At 38.6% G+C, this 16,558-nt stretch overlaps 2 protein-coding genes across 2 annotated transcripts in view; one reads left to right on the top strand and one right to left on the bottom strand.

Moving 5' to 3' along the window:
- Positions 1 to 580: 580 nt before the first annotated feature.
- On the top strand, positions 581 to 7,830 carry LOC143864448 (cation/H(+) antiporter 15-like). The gene is made up of 4 exons (XM_077375375.1): positions 581 to 1,107; positions 1,466 to 2,467; positions 3,625 to 4,203; positions 6,687 to 7,830. Exons 1-4 carry the CDS (start codon positions 856 to 858, stop codon positions 7,818 to 7,820), a joined length of 2,967 nt encoding a protein of 988 aa, XP_077231490.1. The 5' UTR covers positions 581 to 855; the 3' UTR covers positions 7,821 to 7,830.
- Positions 7,831 to 8,781: 951 nt separating this feature from the next.
- The window catches only part of LOC143864283 (UDP-rhamnose/UDP-galactose transporter 5-like), a 94,467-nt gene continuing 86,690 nt past the window's right edge, over positions 8,782 to 16,558 (bottom strand). The window contains exon 5 of the mRNA XM_077375198.1: positions 8,782 to 9,065. Within this exon, the coding sequence (XP_077231313.1) occupies positions 9,057 to 9,065 (9 nt within the window). The 3' untranslated portion in view covers positions 8,782 to 9,056. The remainder of the gene's footprint in view (positions 9,066 to 16,558) is intronic.

A 16,558-nucleotide genomic window follows, 5' to 3' on the forward strand; every position in this document is an offset into this window, starting at 1 on the left:
GCGCGCAGAAACCAAGGTTTAAAATTTCGGTTTCGGTACCGGTTTCGGACCTTGAAATTTTGAAATTTAAAATTTTGGTCGAAATCTGGTACAAAAAAAAAACAATACTTTATTCATTATTAAATTTCGGTAATTTCGGTGAAATATTCAATTAATATTTAAAAAAACAGATTATTTGTGTCAAATTTCGGAAAAACTGAAATTTCGGCTGAAATAAATGACCGTGGTTTCGGTGTGGGTCTCCACCAAAATCAGAAATTTCGGATTGCAGTCGAAATTTAAAACCACGGCGGAAACTCATAATAGATCACCGGCGGGGCAATTAGAGAGGGGAAAGGAAACCAACTTCAAGGGGTGGCCAAGGTAAAAACAAGGGGGTGAATTTATCAGCTCAATTGCTACAAGTGGTGTTTTGAAAGAAAAAATAGTGTTTTCATTACAAAAACTATGATACCGGGTGACCACTCGATGTTTTGAGCAACAAACACAAACCTAACCCTTCAAACCGGTCAGAAGTCAATGGTCAAAATCCTCACCACCATACCTCCTCTCCTCCATTCATCTCTCTCTCTCTCTCTCTCTCTCTCTAGACCTCCCTCTCCTCCATTCATCTCTCTCTTTCTCTCTCTCTCTCTAGGCCTCCCGCTCCCTCTCTTCCTCCGATGAGCATTACCTGGATTCGCCGTAAACCGACTTAGAACATCAAAATAAGAAATATCTGGTCTAGTACATACCATGGCAAACATCAAGCTTCCCAAAAGGCTTGCATAAGAAACTCGATCCATCTTCGTTTCTTTTCTTCTCTTCTCATTCCCCTCTTGTAGGGGGAGAGGCAAAGCAATCAAGGCTGCAACCATGGGAGTTTCAATGGCATCACGGGGAGCGTACACATTCCTCCATTTCCAAAGCAACATATCAGTACTTTACCAAGCTGAGTGTTTTCGCAAGACTTCAGTCAATTCAGTTGGCATTCATTATGGTGATAATCCTTTGAATCACTCCGTCCCTCTCTTTTGTTTACAAGTCTTCACCATTTTCATCATTACCCTCATCGTTCAGTTCCTCCTCAAGCCACTTAGACAACCCAGAATTGTTTCCGAGATCCTCGTAAGCTTCTACCTTCCTCATTTTCTTTTGAAGTATAAATTAATAAATAACACCAACTCTAATAGCTTAACCTTATGGAGTACTTGGTTGTTTCACATGGTATCAGAGCTAGATTGCCTCACGGCAACTCAGCAAGTCATGGGTTCAAAACCAAAAACTCCTTGATATTAAAATTTCATGCGTATGCTCCCGCCCCCCGCCCCCCGCCCCCCCCCCCCCCGCACTGTGTGTGTGTGTGTGTGGGGGGGGGGGGGGGGGGGGTGGGGTGGTGGAGGAGCGTGTTGAATCTTCTTCCTCTTAATTTTCCTTATTCATTGTTTATCTCTTCCCGACGAAAACTTTTTTTTTTTACTTTCAGGGTGCTATAATCGTTGGCCCATCTGTTCTAGGTCGCAACGAAAGGTTTTCCACCATGGTATTTTCGCGCCAAGGAAATTACATGTTGCAAACAGTTGCTTCAATTGGGTTCATTTATTACCTTTTCCTCAGTGGAGTAAAGCAAGACATGAGTATGATAAAACAAACAGGAAGAAGGTCATTTGTTATAGCTATCTCTGGCTTGTTACTTACTTTGGTATCAGTTGGGTTTTCATCTTTCTCCCTCGGCAAACCTGTAATGAAGAACACCCACAAGTCATTCTTTCCAACCTTAGCTATTTCACTATCCATAACAAATTTTCCTGTTACCCATCCCATTCTCGCCGAGCTCAATCTCCTCAATTCAGAGGTCGGTCGACTTGCCTTATCTGCGGCCATAATTACCGATTTCATAGCATGGACTGCCTTCATTTTCTATCAAGGCAATAGTCAAGAAGGTGGGATAGGACATAGAAAGTCCATGTGGTACTTCATTTCCATTATTCTACTAATATGCTTCATAATCTTTGTTATTCGGCCCGTGATGCGGTGGATCGTAAAACAAACACCCAAGGGAAAACTTGTGGACAAGGTCTATATTGGACCCATCCTCTTGCTAGCCATGGTAATGGCGTTTTTTAGCGACATGCTCGGTGCAACTCTAGCCGATGGCCCGTTGTTTATGGGCATGGCAGTGCCAGATGGGCCACCTCTAGGAGCAACGCTTGTGAAAAATGCCGAGACTCTCAATAACAGTCTCTTTCTATCATTCTTTCTCACTAAAGCTGGTTTGAGGGTTAATTTGTTTAAGCTTGCTTCATGGAAGAACTGGGGGATCATGCAATTGATCATCTTGAGTGGATACATTGGGAAGTTGGTGGGGACTGTGTTGGCTTGCCGTTGTTACAGGATTCCTTGGAAAGAATCGCTATCGCTTGGGCTGATTATGAACTTCAGAGGCGTAGTGGAGATCATCACATATGATCATTGGCTTCGTGACCAGGCAAGACATCTCTACCCTTTTTCATTTTCCCTTAATTTGGTCTTGTTGGCAACTAAGGATGCATTTGGATGAACACCCAAATCGATATAGTAATTTCGGTGTCCATCCAAAAGCACCCATTAAGAGTCCATATAAATGAGAGCGTGATTTCAATTCTCATTTTCTTATTGACAAGGATTGATGTTTTTGGATGCTGAAATTGCCAAATTGCAGTTTGGGTTTCTTCCAACTACTCCCATTAAATAGTGTGTGTGTGTGTGTGTGTGTGTGTGAGAGAGAGAGAGAGAGAGAGAGAGGCAAGGCAATCAAGTTGCTAACAATGGTGATTGCAATGACGTCCCACGGAGCCAACTCCGTCTTCAATCTCCAAAACAACATAACATTATCACTTCAATGTTATCCCAGGACTACATTTTATTCAGTTGGCATTTATTATGGTGATAATCCTTTTTATCACTCCGTCCCTCTCTTTTGTTTACAAGTCTCCATCATGTTCATCATCACCTGTTCCCTTCGATTCCTTCTCAAGCCACTCAGACAACCCGCAGTCGTTTTCGAAATCCTTGTAAGATTCTTCATCTTCCTCATTTTCTTCTTTCTCATTAGAGAAAAGTGTACAAGAGGCAAGTATTGGACGTGATTTAGGACAGTTTGTAAGAGGCAAGCATTGGAAGTAATTGGCATATAGAAGAGTTATGCTATCAAAGATGGTGTTATTTAATCATTCATACATCAATAGTACCCCTCACCTGTGGCCCCTCTTTTTATTAGTGTTAGAAATTTTGAAGTCAAAAGGTAGGAATAGGGTGGAAGGCAATGGCGTTAATCATGTTAATCATTAGTAATGGACACCCAACCTATGAGACAGGAGATTCCTAGAATTAGGTTCAATGAGTACTAACAATACATCAACACTCCCCATCACATGCTGCTCCTCTTTTTTGGGTTGGCCGTACACCCCGCTTGTATATGCCAATTACATCCAATGGTTGCCTTTTATACACTTTCCTAAATTATGTCCAATAGTTGCCTATTGTGCATTTTCCTCTAATATTCATTTTGCCGACCCCAACTAGTTTGGGACAAAGGCTTTGTTGAGTTGAGTTAAGTATTCATCTTAATTTTCCTTGTCATTCTTTTCCTATTTGTACTTCCAGGGTGCTATAATCATTGGCCCATCTTTTCTAGGACACAACAAAATGTTCTCCACCATGGTTTTCTCACGACGAGGAAATTACTTGATGCAAACAGTTGCTTCAATCGGAAGCATATATTACCTTTTCCTCAATGGAGTAAAGCAAGACATGGGTATGATCAAACAAACAGGAAGAATGGTATTTGTTAATCCCATCCTCGCCGAACTCAATCTCCTCAATTCGGATCTAGGCCGACTCGCCTTGTCCTCGGCCTTAGTTACCGATATTGTGCCATGGGTGTCCTTCATATTCTTCGAAGGCCTAAAGGATACTCCGGTGCAAAATATCAAGTTTATGTGGTACTTAATTTCAATTGCTCTACTAATAATCTTCATTGTCTCTATCGTTCAGCTGGTGATGAGATGGATAGTCCGAAAAACACCAAAGGGTAAACCAGTGGATAAGGTCTATATTGGATCCATCCTATTATTGGTCATGGTTATGGCGTTCCTTAGCGACATGTTCGGTGCAACTACCGCCGATGGACCTTTGTTTATGGGCATGGCAGTACCGGATGGTCCACCTTTAGGAGCGACGCTTGTGAAAAATGTGGAGATTCTTAATAACAACCTCTTTCTACCATTCTGCTATGGTAAATCTGGTTTGAAGATTGATTTGTTCACAATGGCTTCTTGGATGAAGTGGGGGATCATGCAGATGATAATCTTGGAATGAATCGATTTCGCTTGGGCTGATCATGAACTTCAAAGACTTAGTGGAGATGATCACATATTATCATTGGATGCGTGACAAGGCAAGACACCTCTTACCCTTTTCATTTTCTCTTTGTTCTTGTTGGCAACGATGGGTGCATTTAGATGAACACCCAAATTGATTGCAAAAGGCACTCGTATGAGAGAGAGAGAGAGAGAGAGAGAGAGAGAGAGAGAGAGAGATTTCAATTCTTGCTTCTCTTTTTGGCAAGGATTGATGGATTTGAATGCGGCCAAATTTCATCCCGTAGTTACCGGAAACCTCCTAGTTAGATAAGAAGCTTGCTTCCTTGGGAATTCGCTTATGAAGCTTTCTCCCTTCCTAAATTTAGGGCACGCATACTTCTTAACTTGTTTCCTCTTAATTAAGAGTACGCTTCACGTTTAGGTTGCTTTTTTCTTCCTAAAAGAATATTTTCAACTTTTGCAACTTTTGAAAATGCTGAAGGAGCGTATTTAAAAAAAAGGAGACCGCATATAAAACTTGAAAATCATCTTAAGTTTCAAATGAAAACTATGTGGATCTTTTTTTAAAAAACTTAACAATAAATATACATGAATAAATGAATAAAACATGTGAAATTGTAAATTCCTACAACTTGTAATTCTAATTAGTCACAAAGTCTAATCATTACCTATATTAACTCTTAGTCCCTAATCTATTACAATCCTAATCTTTCTATGTACGTCTTGGTTTGCTTCTGATGAGGCATATTACATGCTTCATGTTGACTTTCTATGATGCTTCCCATATATTTTCTCCTTACTTTATTCAGATTTTTCGCTTCCCATATTTTCTCTTCACGCATCGCTTCTTGAACTCGCTTTCCACTCTGGCAACTATGGCCGATCCAAACCTACCAATTTAGATGTGTGTGTGTGTGTGTGTGTGTGTGTGTGTGTGTGTGTGTAGAGAGAGAGAGAGAGAGAGAGAGAGAGAGAGAGAGAGAGAGAGAGAGAGAGAGAGAGAGAGAGAGAGAGAGAGAGAGAGAGAGATTCTCCTTTTTTCTAATTCTTATTTTTCTTGTTGACAAGGATTGATTCATTTGAAACCACCAAATTGCAATTTGAGTGTTCATCCGAACACACCCATTAAGACTTAGGACTTACAATTGAGAGAACCCAATATTATATAGAACCATGAGGGAGAAACAGTCCAATACACAGAAACCATGACACATGTTGTACAGGTCCTTGAGCTCCATGTACATTTTGTTTGGTTAAGAATTAATCTGTGTGATTGGAAAACTGAAATTCATTGGCAAGAAAATTGTGACCAAAAGGTGTCAACCATGGACCTATACGAACCATTTAATATGTATAATTGAGAAGTATGATGGTGCTAGAAGTACAATGTCTGATGAACATAGACGGATCAGCCATGCTACATATGAAATCGAGTTCATTTAATGCCCCAGTGAAATTATTAAACTAAGAAAATGGTACTTAGTGCAAACTTTAGACAGCCTTGTTGAGTTTATAAATGAGATGAGACTAATTGGGTTCTTCAAAACTAACCCAATCGAACAATGGAAACATGTAATAAATCGAACAATGCCTTTGCTGATAAAAGTCCTAAGAAATTCCGCCAAGTTTTATACTTTGACAAGCCCAGGCTCAAGAGGGTGACAGTGCGAGTGAAGGTGTGCATCAACCTTCGACACTGTGCATCAAGGAACTTAGAAGGAGCTCAGATCCTAAACATTAAGGCCCTATTTGTTTTGGATGTTTAGAATTGATTTTGAGTCCAGAAGTAATTATTGGACTACAAAATCAATTTTAAAAAATCCAAAACATGCAGGGCCTCAAAATGGTTTTAGCGGGCTGCCAGAACTGTCCCTTCTAGTCACTTGTGGCTGAATCGGCGGGTCAAGTCTGGTTTCTAAAATTCGTACCCGTAAGTCAATTCATTTTTCTCTAAAAATCGGATTTTAAGCCAAAATTTTATAAAGAAATTTGGGATTGGTTCACAAACAAACAATCAAATTAACATTATCTCTAGTATGACACAAGAATTCAAGACCTTAAACTTTTTTTTTATATATGTTTTGCCATTTTACACCTCAAGTTTTGGTGGGCGTAAGGCCCACGATCACTACCCAAACCTGTGGGTAGGGCGGAGCCCACACTATCACTATCCAAACATATGCATTAGGATGGGCCCTATCACTTTACACATCATGTTTTGATGGTGCGGGGCCTATCACTTTACACATCATGCATAGCATGGGACCAACATACTAGTTTTTATTGAAGTTTGTTGTTTTTGCAATAAAATCCCGACTTAAAGATCTGGTGGTAACCTTTCAGCTTATAGATGAACAAGTTTTTTCAACTCTAATGTTTTCGACGGTGATGGTGACCGGAATTTCGTCACTTCTAGTGAGCATCCTCATGAGGAATCCAAGAAGATTCATGGCATACAATCGGAGAACGATCGAACACTTGAAGCCCCATGCGGAACTTGGCATACTAACATGCATCCATGATGAAGGAAACGTCCCAACCATCATCAGAGTACTCGAAGCCTCGAACTCCACGAAAGAAAACCCCATATGTGTGTATGTCACCCAACTCGTAGAGCTCGTGGGCCGCGCCGCCCCCATGTTCATAGCTCACACCTCAGAAAGGAGACCGTCTTACCCAACTGAAAAATACCCAATTGTGAATGCCTTTCTAAGTTATGAACAACACAAGGGTGGCAACATTTGCATTCAACCCTTCACACTTGTTTCCCCTTACAAAACCATGCATGAAGACATATGCAAGCTTGCATTGGATAGGAAGGTGTCCCTCATAATCACCCCCTTCCACAAGCAACTCACGATCAACGGCCAAATGGATGCCACGAACCTTGCCTTACAAACCGTGAACCCTAATATCCTCGATAAGGCCCCTTGTTCGGTTGGGATCCTCGTGGACCGTGGTAGGCTCAGCCGGGTGCCTTTCTGGGCCGGCCCAGGGCAATTCTCGTATAAAATTGCCATTATATTCTTGGGTGGGCCCGATGATCGGGAGGCACTTGCCTATGCCTCTCGAATGGCCCAACACCCAGAAGTGAGCCTCACCGTGGTGAGGTTCCTTATGGAGGAGGAGGTGGAGGACCCTAAGAGGGGTTGGCAAGCAGACAACTACTCGGTCGGGGAATTCAGGGTAAAGAGTGCTAGAAATTATGGCATGATTTACAGAGAGAATGTCGTGCGAGATGGAGAAGAGATGGTTAGTTTGCTACGCTCCATGGGGGGCAGCTATGATCTTGTGATGACCGGACGGAAACAAGAATCAAAATTGGTACTCGAAGTGTTCTCCGATTGGAGCGAGTGTCCGGAGCTTGGGGTGACCGGTGACTTTCTCGCCTCCCCAGATTTCATGGACGGTATGGTTTCAGTGCTGGTGGTGCAACAACAAATCAATATGCGAACTCTGGTATACAAGACCGAGTAGGCCTATTACTGCAATACCTTTGTAATGTTTTTTTTTTTTTTTAAAACACAGAGGAGCAATTGTCATTGGTAGATGTATTGAGAAGAAAAAATACCCATTGTAAGTTTTGTTTTTGTTTTTTTTAAGGTTTTATCAAAGCCAACTTTTTGCAACGCTCGATATTGATGGACAATTAAAATTTGGGCAGTGATGAATCGACCGCCATGTGTCTTTCTCTCTCCTCTTAAACATAGGGGGTCAATTTAAGATATATGGGGGTCAAAACCTTATCACTCCCATTAAAAATTTATAGAATTGTAAATTTCGTCATACAAGAAAATTATGGAAAATGATATTTCCACCTACTTTGGTTATTCGGTTGGGTTCCATTTTATTGTAAACTAGGGAAGTAATTTTCTCTAAGATAGGAGTGTTTTGGTCATTTTCTATGGGATAGGGTCCAACAGGGCACCCTTGTTACTGGGCTCTAGCAAGAACAGCCTTCACTTAATAATTCCTTTAGAGAGTGTTCATTCTTTAATAGTATAACATAGAACAATAGTGGACACAAATAATTCCAAGATAGAAAACAAAGTCGAACATCCCCTGTCTCATGGACACTCAAGAAAAGAGTTACCATTTTGAAAACAAATGTTGTGGCCAAATAACGTTCGTTGGTTATGATTGCGGCTGAACTTACTTTATTACCATCACTTTGCTAGCGAGCTTTGGGCATTTTTCTACATTGGTCTCTAATCTCTGTTGTTATAATCTCAATGATTGTAGGAAACATATGGAAATTGATTACCTCTTTGTGAGTGAGAAGATAAAAAAATTCATTTCTTGGCGGATAAATTAGGGGACAGAAAAATAAGAAATCAGTTATATGCATGATAATCGTTGCAATGGCCGATGGATTGGGCATGAATCTGTTCATTTTCTATTGTCTATGGATTAATAGTACAAATTTCCAAGCCAACATTGGAAGGTACATGATAATTAACCAAATTAACATTGTTAGTAATAGAATCAATACAAGTTTACACGCTAATGCTGCGACAAGGGTTACCAATGGGTTGGTTTCTTGCAGAAGCAACTAATTTTCTTTCTTTATTAGTTGGGTCTTGGAACAATAGCACCTTATCCATGTCTTTAACTCCAACCATATGGAGAAAATCATCATCTTCTCTTTCTTTTCCCTTGAAGAGGAACCTCTGTTCTCTTGGTTCCAAATTAGTGACAATGACAAAATCATCTTCAATTCACCTGAAAAAAATAGATAAAAAAATTTACTCCACAAACCCAACCCTCTGTGTTATTTGGGTATGCAATTTGGGTATGCAATTTAGACTACAATTTTACACAAAAATTGCACAAAGCACAATAAGAGAAACTACCACTTGTGCTAGTTTTGCTATGCAATTTTGACAAGTTTACACACAAATTGCACAAAACCCAATAAGAAAACCCAAACATGTCCTAGTTTGGTAGACAAGTTTACACACAAATTGCACAAAACCCAATAGGAAAAATACCCCCTGTTCTAGTTTGGGTTTGCAATTTAGACAAGTTTACACAGAAATTGCACAAAACCCAATAAGAAAAACCACCTCCTCTGTTAGTTTGGGTTTGCAGTTTTAGATTGCAAGCTTACCCACAAATTGCACAAAACACAATAAATAAAAAAAACCACCCCTTGTGCTAGTTTGGTTATGCAATTTAGACAGCAAGTTTACATACATATCACACCAACAATCCAATATCCAAAAAATAACATTGAACAGATAATTCATAGAATTAGACAAGAATTTTACTCCACAAACCCAATAAGAAAACCACCCTCTGTGCTATCAGACTTTACATACAAATTGCACCAACAATGCAATCAGATTGCATATGAAAGCAGCTAGGAGGGCTTCATTGAATCCACCCACATCAGTGTAGACACCCCATTTTGACCGGACCCAAGTTCGCGTTGTTTGCACAAAATCCCATCCAAGCAGTGAGTTAGAACCCCAAATCCCATCATAAGCTAGGTTAGGGTCTTGCCGAGGCCCCCGCCAAAGTTCATCAAAATCCGCCAAGAAATGGCAAATAGGACTAACCAGGAAGGAGGTGTAGTATGAATGTATAAGGGTGGTGAATTATCCGCAATAGGGGATGTCCGAAGTAAGGGTGGTGCATAATCCCGTCTGGGCCGCGCTTGATTCGCGAGCCCATCAAAATTTGTGCACCCATCAGTATGGTAGTGCCAATATCGGTGGCTTCATTTTAATATAAAAAATCAAGAAAATCAGAAAGAGAGGGGAATCTCATTTTCGCAGATAGGAAGAGAGAGCGAGAGGGATATTTAAAACCCTAACCCATTCCATTGATCTTCTCCAGCCTAGCACCGGTAAAAGCTCCTGCCGGCCTCATTTTCTTCCCTAATCTATCTTATTCTTCTTCTTAGCTACCTTTAAGCCATAGATCCAAGTTTCTTATACCTTGATTCTAGATCTAAGAACCTCTAAAGCTCTGTATTTCTTCTTTTTCGATCAGATCTGGATATTTTCTCCATCATTTTCACTGTTAGCTGCTATTTTAATCACCATCTCTGATCTTCCAAACTCTAGATCCGAAAATCCCTAACCCTAGCTTCTCTTCTAAACTGTAGATCTGCCATAAAAACCCTAAATCTATCTTTCTAAAGCCCTAATTCAAGTTACAAAAATCTCAAATCTGTGAAGAGAGAACTTGAGTCTTGTGTTATCTCTGTTTCAATACTTGTACCGTTTTGCGGAATTATATCTTTTCGGAGAGATCTCGCGCATTCTCTTGGAGATTGATTTGGTCTTTGGCGTAGATCATCATAGCAATTTTTTTTAACAAATCCGTTTGATCTTCACTTCAGGTATTTCACTTATATTAATCATTTGAATTTGTTGTTAACATTTATGAGCTATCATTTGAAATTATATTCGTATAATTGAATTTCGAGATCCAGAGTCTGCTTGTATTAAATTTGAGAAAATTTGAAGATTCTAGATCACTATGATGTTTTCCTTTTAGATTCTCTGTTTGTTTTTTTTAGAGAGATTTACGAAACCTTAACAGGTTTGAGATTATCCTGTTCTCAACTATTTGTTTGATTTGATTGATCAAGATGTTTTGCTTATTCAATCTCTGATTCTACTCTCTAATGTTACTCTCAAGCCCAGTATGTCTGATTCTATGAGATTCTAGGATTTGAATAATGAAAGTGAGCTTAGTTTTGATGCACGAGAGTTATGATGTCTGATGTTCACGGTTCAGTCATTTCCATCTAAATGGTGCTAGTATTTACTTGTACGGTATGGATGTTTGCTATTAACCTGTTAGGATACTAAATTTTGCTTGTTTGGTTCATGTTTTGGTTACAATTTCACACAGACTTCTAATTATTTTAAATTCTGCTTGTCTGGCTTGGATTTTTACTTTCATTTTTTTAAATTTGATGATAACACTGCTTTTGTGGGAATTGCATATGACATGATATATTTTCTAAGATGCCTGGCCTGAATTATCTTGTGTTATAAGAAGAGCTAGTTTGATCATGTAAATGTTTTTATCCCAAGAAGTTTAAGCAGGTAAGATGTTATAATGTGCTTTCATAGAATATTCTCCAAGTCAGTGAATGATTATACCTTTGAGTTGATGGATCAATGTTCTTAGTTTTTGGTAATTGTGCTAATGAGGGAGACATGAGACAAACTCTGTCTTAGTGTGGAAATGGAGCAATACATATGGTAGTCACTTCTTTTCATGTTCTTTGGGTACGTAACCCAGGGATCATCTCTTTCATGGCCATTGGTGTGTGAAGTTGATAGTGCGGAAGCTTAAAATTATTCATCTAAATTTGATCCCCTTATTCTCATTTACGACCCCTATTTGAATTTTCAAACTTTATGGTCCAATGTCTCAATGGGAATTGGAAAGCAGTATTAAGCTTCTTTACTGTTGGAATTAGTCTCTTTAGTTTCATGATTATTGGCAGAATGTTAAAAAGGGAAATTATGTGGTGAGATTTTAACTCATATTATTCTTTTCTCTACATAACATCTATATATGGGTATGCCTATATGTGTTTGTATATGTACATGTCCGTGTAAATATGTCTGTGAAGATACGCATGTGTGTGTATGTGTCAGTCAATGTGTATTTTTGTGTGTGGATGTGAGGATATCAGTAAGTGTGAGGATGCATATGCAATTATGTATAGGTGAATGCATGTATATCTATGTGACTGTGTGTGAGTGTATATATGAGGGGATGAGTGTATATGTTGATGTATGTGTGTGGTACGCGTATATATGTGTGAGGATATTATGTGTTGGTGTGCGTGTGTGGGAGTGCATCTGTGTGTGTGAGTATGTAGGGAGATCATGTTCATATATATATTCAGCTCATTCATTTAGAATCTAGTCCATATGTTATATGATACAGTTCAACCCCTGTCTTACCACAATTCAACCCACAGTGTAGCTACAGTTTTTGCACATTGTAATAATTTGGTCCAATATATTTCATCTCATGATACCATCTTTGACCTCATCTGGTGTATCCTATTTGTAAAATTTAATATTTAAAGATAGAGAATGTATGAATATTGAATTTATGATAAAGAGTGGAATAAATATTTCATTTCTTTCTTGTGTCCCTGTAACTCTTGGGCTTAAATGTTTTTTCAATCATTTATAGCATATTAGTTTTGGCATGAAATACTCATATTAGTTGAAATATATATATATATATATATATATGAGAAAACGGTTCCTACACATATGTGTAGATAAGTTCTCTACACACTAGCTTAAAATACAGTGGAGGCCACATTATTTGGGTGATCCAAACCATTCATTTTTAAGGCCCTCACATAGATAGGGTGTCCATAAAAAATCAGATCCATAGGATCATCCTAACCATTCGAATTGTGGAGGCAAAAAATGGACTAATTTGTGAAGGTTTAAAGACATCCATTTTACCTCCACAAATCGTAGGGTTGGGATGATCCTATGCATCTGATTTTTTGTAGACACCCTATCTATGTGAGGGCCTTTAAAATGGATGGCTTGGATCACCCAAACATTGTGGGCCCCCACTGTATTTTAAGCTAGTGTGTAGAGAACTCTCTACACATATGTGTAGGAACCGTTCTCTCTCTCTCTCTCTCTCTCTATATATATATATATATATATATATATATATATATATATATATATATATATATATACATATTGAAACAAGGAGCTTTGTAAATACATGTATTTTGAGTTTTTTTTTTCTTTAGGGAAGTTAATGCGGTCTTGTAAATGTATGAAGGATATGATAAGACAGATACTATTTGTTGATTTCAATATGGAAACAGGGTCTGCTGTACACATCTGGGTTAGAGAAGTGCATTCCCTCGTTCATTTATGCTATGGGATTTTAGTTGTGATAGCTGGATATAATTTCAAAAAAAAAAGAGCATGCATTATTTCAGTAAACTAATACTTGTGGCCGTTCTTAGTTTAAGAAATTTTTGTTAGAGCCCATGTCCTTTATATGGTCTGTATTTGTGAGAATATGATAGCATGCTATAGCTCTAGGTCAGAATTAGCAAATGATTTGGATATGGTGGGCATTTGAATTTTATAATAGCTACACAAGTTCTGTTTGTGCTGCTTGCTTATACCCAAAATGCAAGGTTGAGTGAGTAAATCTCAGAATTTATATCCAGAGAAGGGCCATGGGGAAGTTTAAACCTTAGGAATCATACTTTGTACCCTTGGAAGTGGAGCTGAATTTTGTTGGGTGGTTTGCTTGAAATTCAACTTTGTCAGAGGCATCATTAAGTTGTGAAAATAATTTTCTTTCAAGCTACTCTTTTGACTTTATTGCCATATGTAGGGAATATTGCTTATCTTCTTCATTTCTCATTGACCCTGTGACAATATCATGAATTAGAGTCAACATTGAAATGATTTGAAATTTGGGGGTCAAATTAGACGTATGGATGCTATCCTGGAATAGGTGTGCTAGATATTTGGGCATTTGTCTGATGAGTAAAAGATTTATTTTGTAAATCCCATTTTTCTTTTATTTGGGATAGTACTACCTGAAATCATGCATCATATCTCTGCTGTTAGGTTTGACAAATTCAAATTAATCCATATTTCCGATTGTTGACAAATTCTTTGGTTGGGTTTGACAATCAATGCAAAGAGCATTAGTTCATTAATTTAGATTTATTGTTGGATCTGCATCATTGATTGATTGGTGTTACTGATTAGAGAATTATCTGCAAGTTAATTAAGTTTTCTTGTTGAATTATTTGTTTTTCTGGTTTGAATAGCATTTCTTTAATGGCAAATGCCAATTTCAATTGGTTGGACTTCTTTTAATCTTCTTGAAGTTATGGGGTTTGAAATTTAGAACATAAGGTTGAGGGATGGGGTATTTCATTCTTAGTGGGTTTCATGATATTCACTAAAGTAATGGTAATATTTGCTTCATAAGTAGGATTTATTCAATATTCAGGTGAGTGCTGAACTGTGCTTCTCCTTCTTCTTTTTTTATGGTAGATGCCAAATGAGACCTGTTGCACATGTTATTTTAGTATGAGGCTATAGTAGCTGTGCTAATTTTCTTTAGTAGTAGCAGTAGCCCTGTCAGTAAATCAATTGCAATAAATTACATTGCATGTGAAGAATATTATTTAACTTAGTCTGTTGAAATATATGGCAAGGTGGATCATCTTACATAGTAGTTTTTAAGACTATTTTGGAGAGATAATTTTGTATATAACTGTAATTTTCATTGTAATGATGATTTGTGGCAACTGTCCAGCAGGTTTTCACACCTTATGATTATGCTTTGTAATCGTTTATAGATATATAGTTGTTGTCCTATGATTTTCACATCCTTGGTCCTATTATATATCTCAATAATGGTAAGGTCAGTAGATATAAACTATGTTAGAAGGATGTAAAATTGCTTCATTAATAACTTAATGATTAAGAGCATCTTTTATTAGGCATTTATTCATGACAGAAGTACCTGGATTGGTTATAATTGTTTTGGACTTAATGAGCTAATAGCATTAGATGAAAAATTGGCTGAAATTTGCATAGGTGAATAAAAAAAAGTATCAAATGACTTGAATTCCTATTATGGATTGAGGTATTCACGAGCATCTCTATTGATGTTATCATTTGTTAATATTGTTATCTGTTGCACTCCGTTAGGGCTCATAGTTTGTTGATTTATCAAATTATAGTAGGGTAGATTCTTTTGTAAGTTCTTTGCCTCTTATTCTTTTCGTTCTAAGACTAGTTAAATCCTTTGAACTCTTATCCCTTTCATTGCGTAGGCGATGATGGCGATAGTCAGAGCCTCCCCTTTAGAGAGATAATTTGTGTCTCTATAGAAAAAGCCCATCCTTAGGAGACCTGCTCGGTCCCAGTAGAGCTCCCCTCCTTTGTATAGTAGACTTTACTAGTCTTTTAGACACCGGTAGAAATTAGACCCATACTAGGAGACATGCTATGTCTCATTAGGCCATGCTCATTTGGAGACGAGCCTCATTTAGAGCCTACCCTCAGCAAGGTCAATTTGATGTTAATAGATAGTGCACCCATAGGAAGCATGCACTGCCTCATTTAGAGAGTCCCTCTCTAAGTTGTATCCCAACTTGCACCCCTTGCTAGTTGGAGACCAACTTGGTCTATTATTTGTCTTTGTCTTTAATCATTGCTAGGGCGATGATGGAAGTACTGGAAGCCTTTCTTAGGAGACTTAGTTAGTCTTGTTAGCACTCTCCTTTCAGGTGTCTTTATTAGAAAGTCTTTGACTCACTCGTCTCTGTGGACCCCGATCCGGGAGAGAGGTGAGGGACGAGCCCCCAGCGGCCTCTAGGATCATCCACATGTGAAGGAGAGCTCTACCAAGGAACTCTAGAAACGGATGCCACCCTCATAGCATAGCACGAGTGGCGATATAAAAGAGATACCTTTCGATTCGGGAACAAGTCCGGATTCGAAACGTACCTAAACAAACTCAGAGTCGCCATCCATGGTATACGGCCATGGATCCTTAAACAAAATAGGCTCTGTATACCATGGATAACTAGAAATATATATGGGTCAGTGCCTGATTACGAATGGAGAAGGTCTGAGAGCACCCCCAATTCGTCCGAGCGCACGCACTTGGTCTTTTATGCCATTTATTATTAACTTCAAAGAATTTCAGGCGAGAATCATATGAAATAGGAACAATTCTCAGGAATCGTTTACCTAAGCATGCATTTCCTGAGGATAAAAAAATCAGCATACACAAAATGAAATGAAAAAATGTGTCACCTAAGCAAAGCTAGGTTATGAGTGACATGCCTAATGGGTGTCTAAGTTCTGGTGGACATACATATGCAGGCTATAGCTAAAGGTATAGTATCAGTACAAGAAAGTAAGAAGACACATCAAAACATAAAACACAAATCAATCCTATCTATGACAGGACAAGACAAATCCTAACTCTAATGCGACTTGACTCGGACCAAGATGGCCGCCCATCCAAGCTGCTCTACGTATCCCGGCCTCGGGAAGAATCGGAGTCAACGTAGTTCGATACCCTATTCTAAACTATGATGCCTAACCATCTAGAACCGCTATCTTAGACTCGATCCACTAGACTCGACTGATTTTTAAAGCTTTTTGCATGATTGCTTAAGTTCAGGTGAATTGTAATTTTTAGGACTCTCT

Source organism: Tasmannia lanceolata, unplaced genomic scaffold (assembly GCF_043159265.1).
Source record: "Tasmannia lanceolata isolate RefF3 unplaced genomic scaffold, GAP_Taslan_0.1 ptg000048l, whole genome shotgun sequence".
Classification (NCBI taxonomy): Eukaryota; Viridiplantae; Streptophyta; class Magnoliopsida; order Canellales; family Winteraceae; genus Tasmannia; species Tasmannia lanceolata.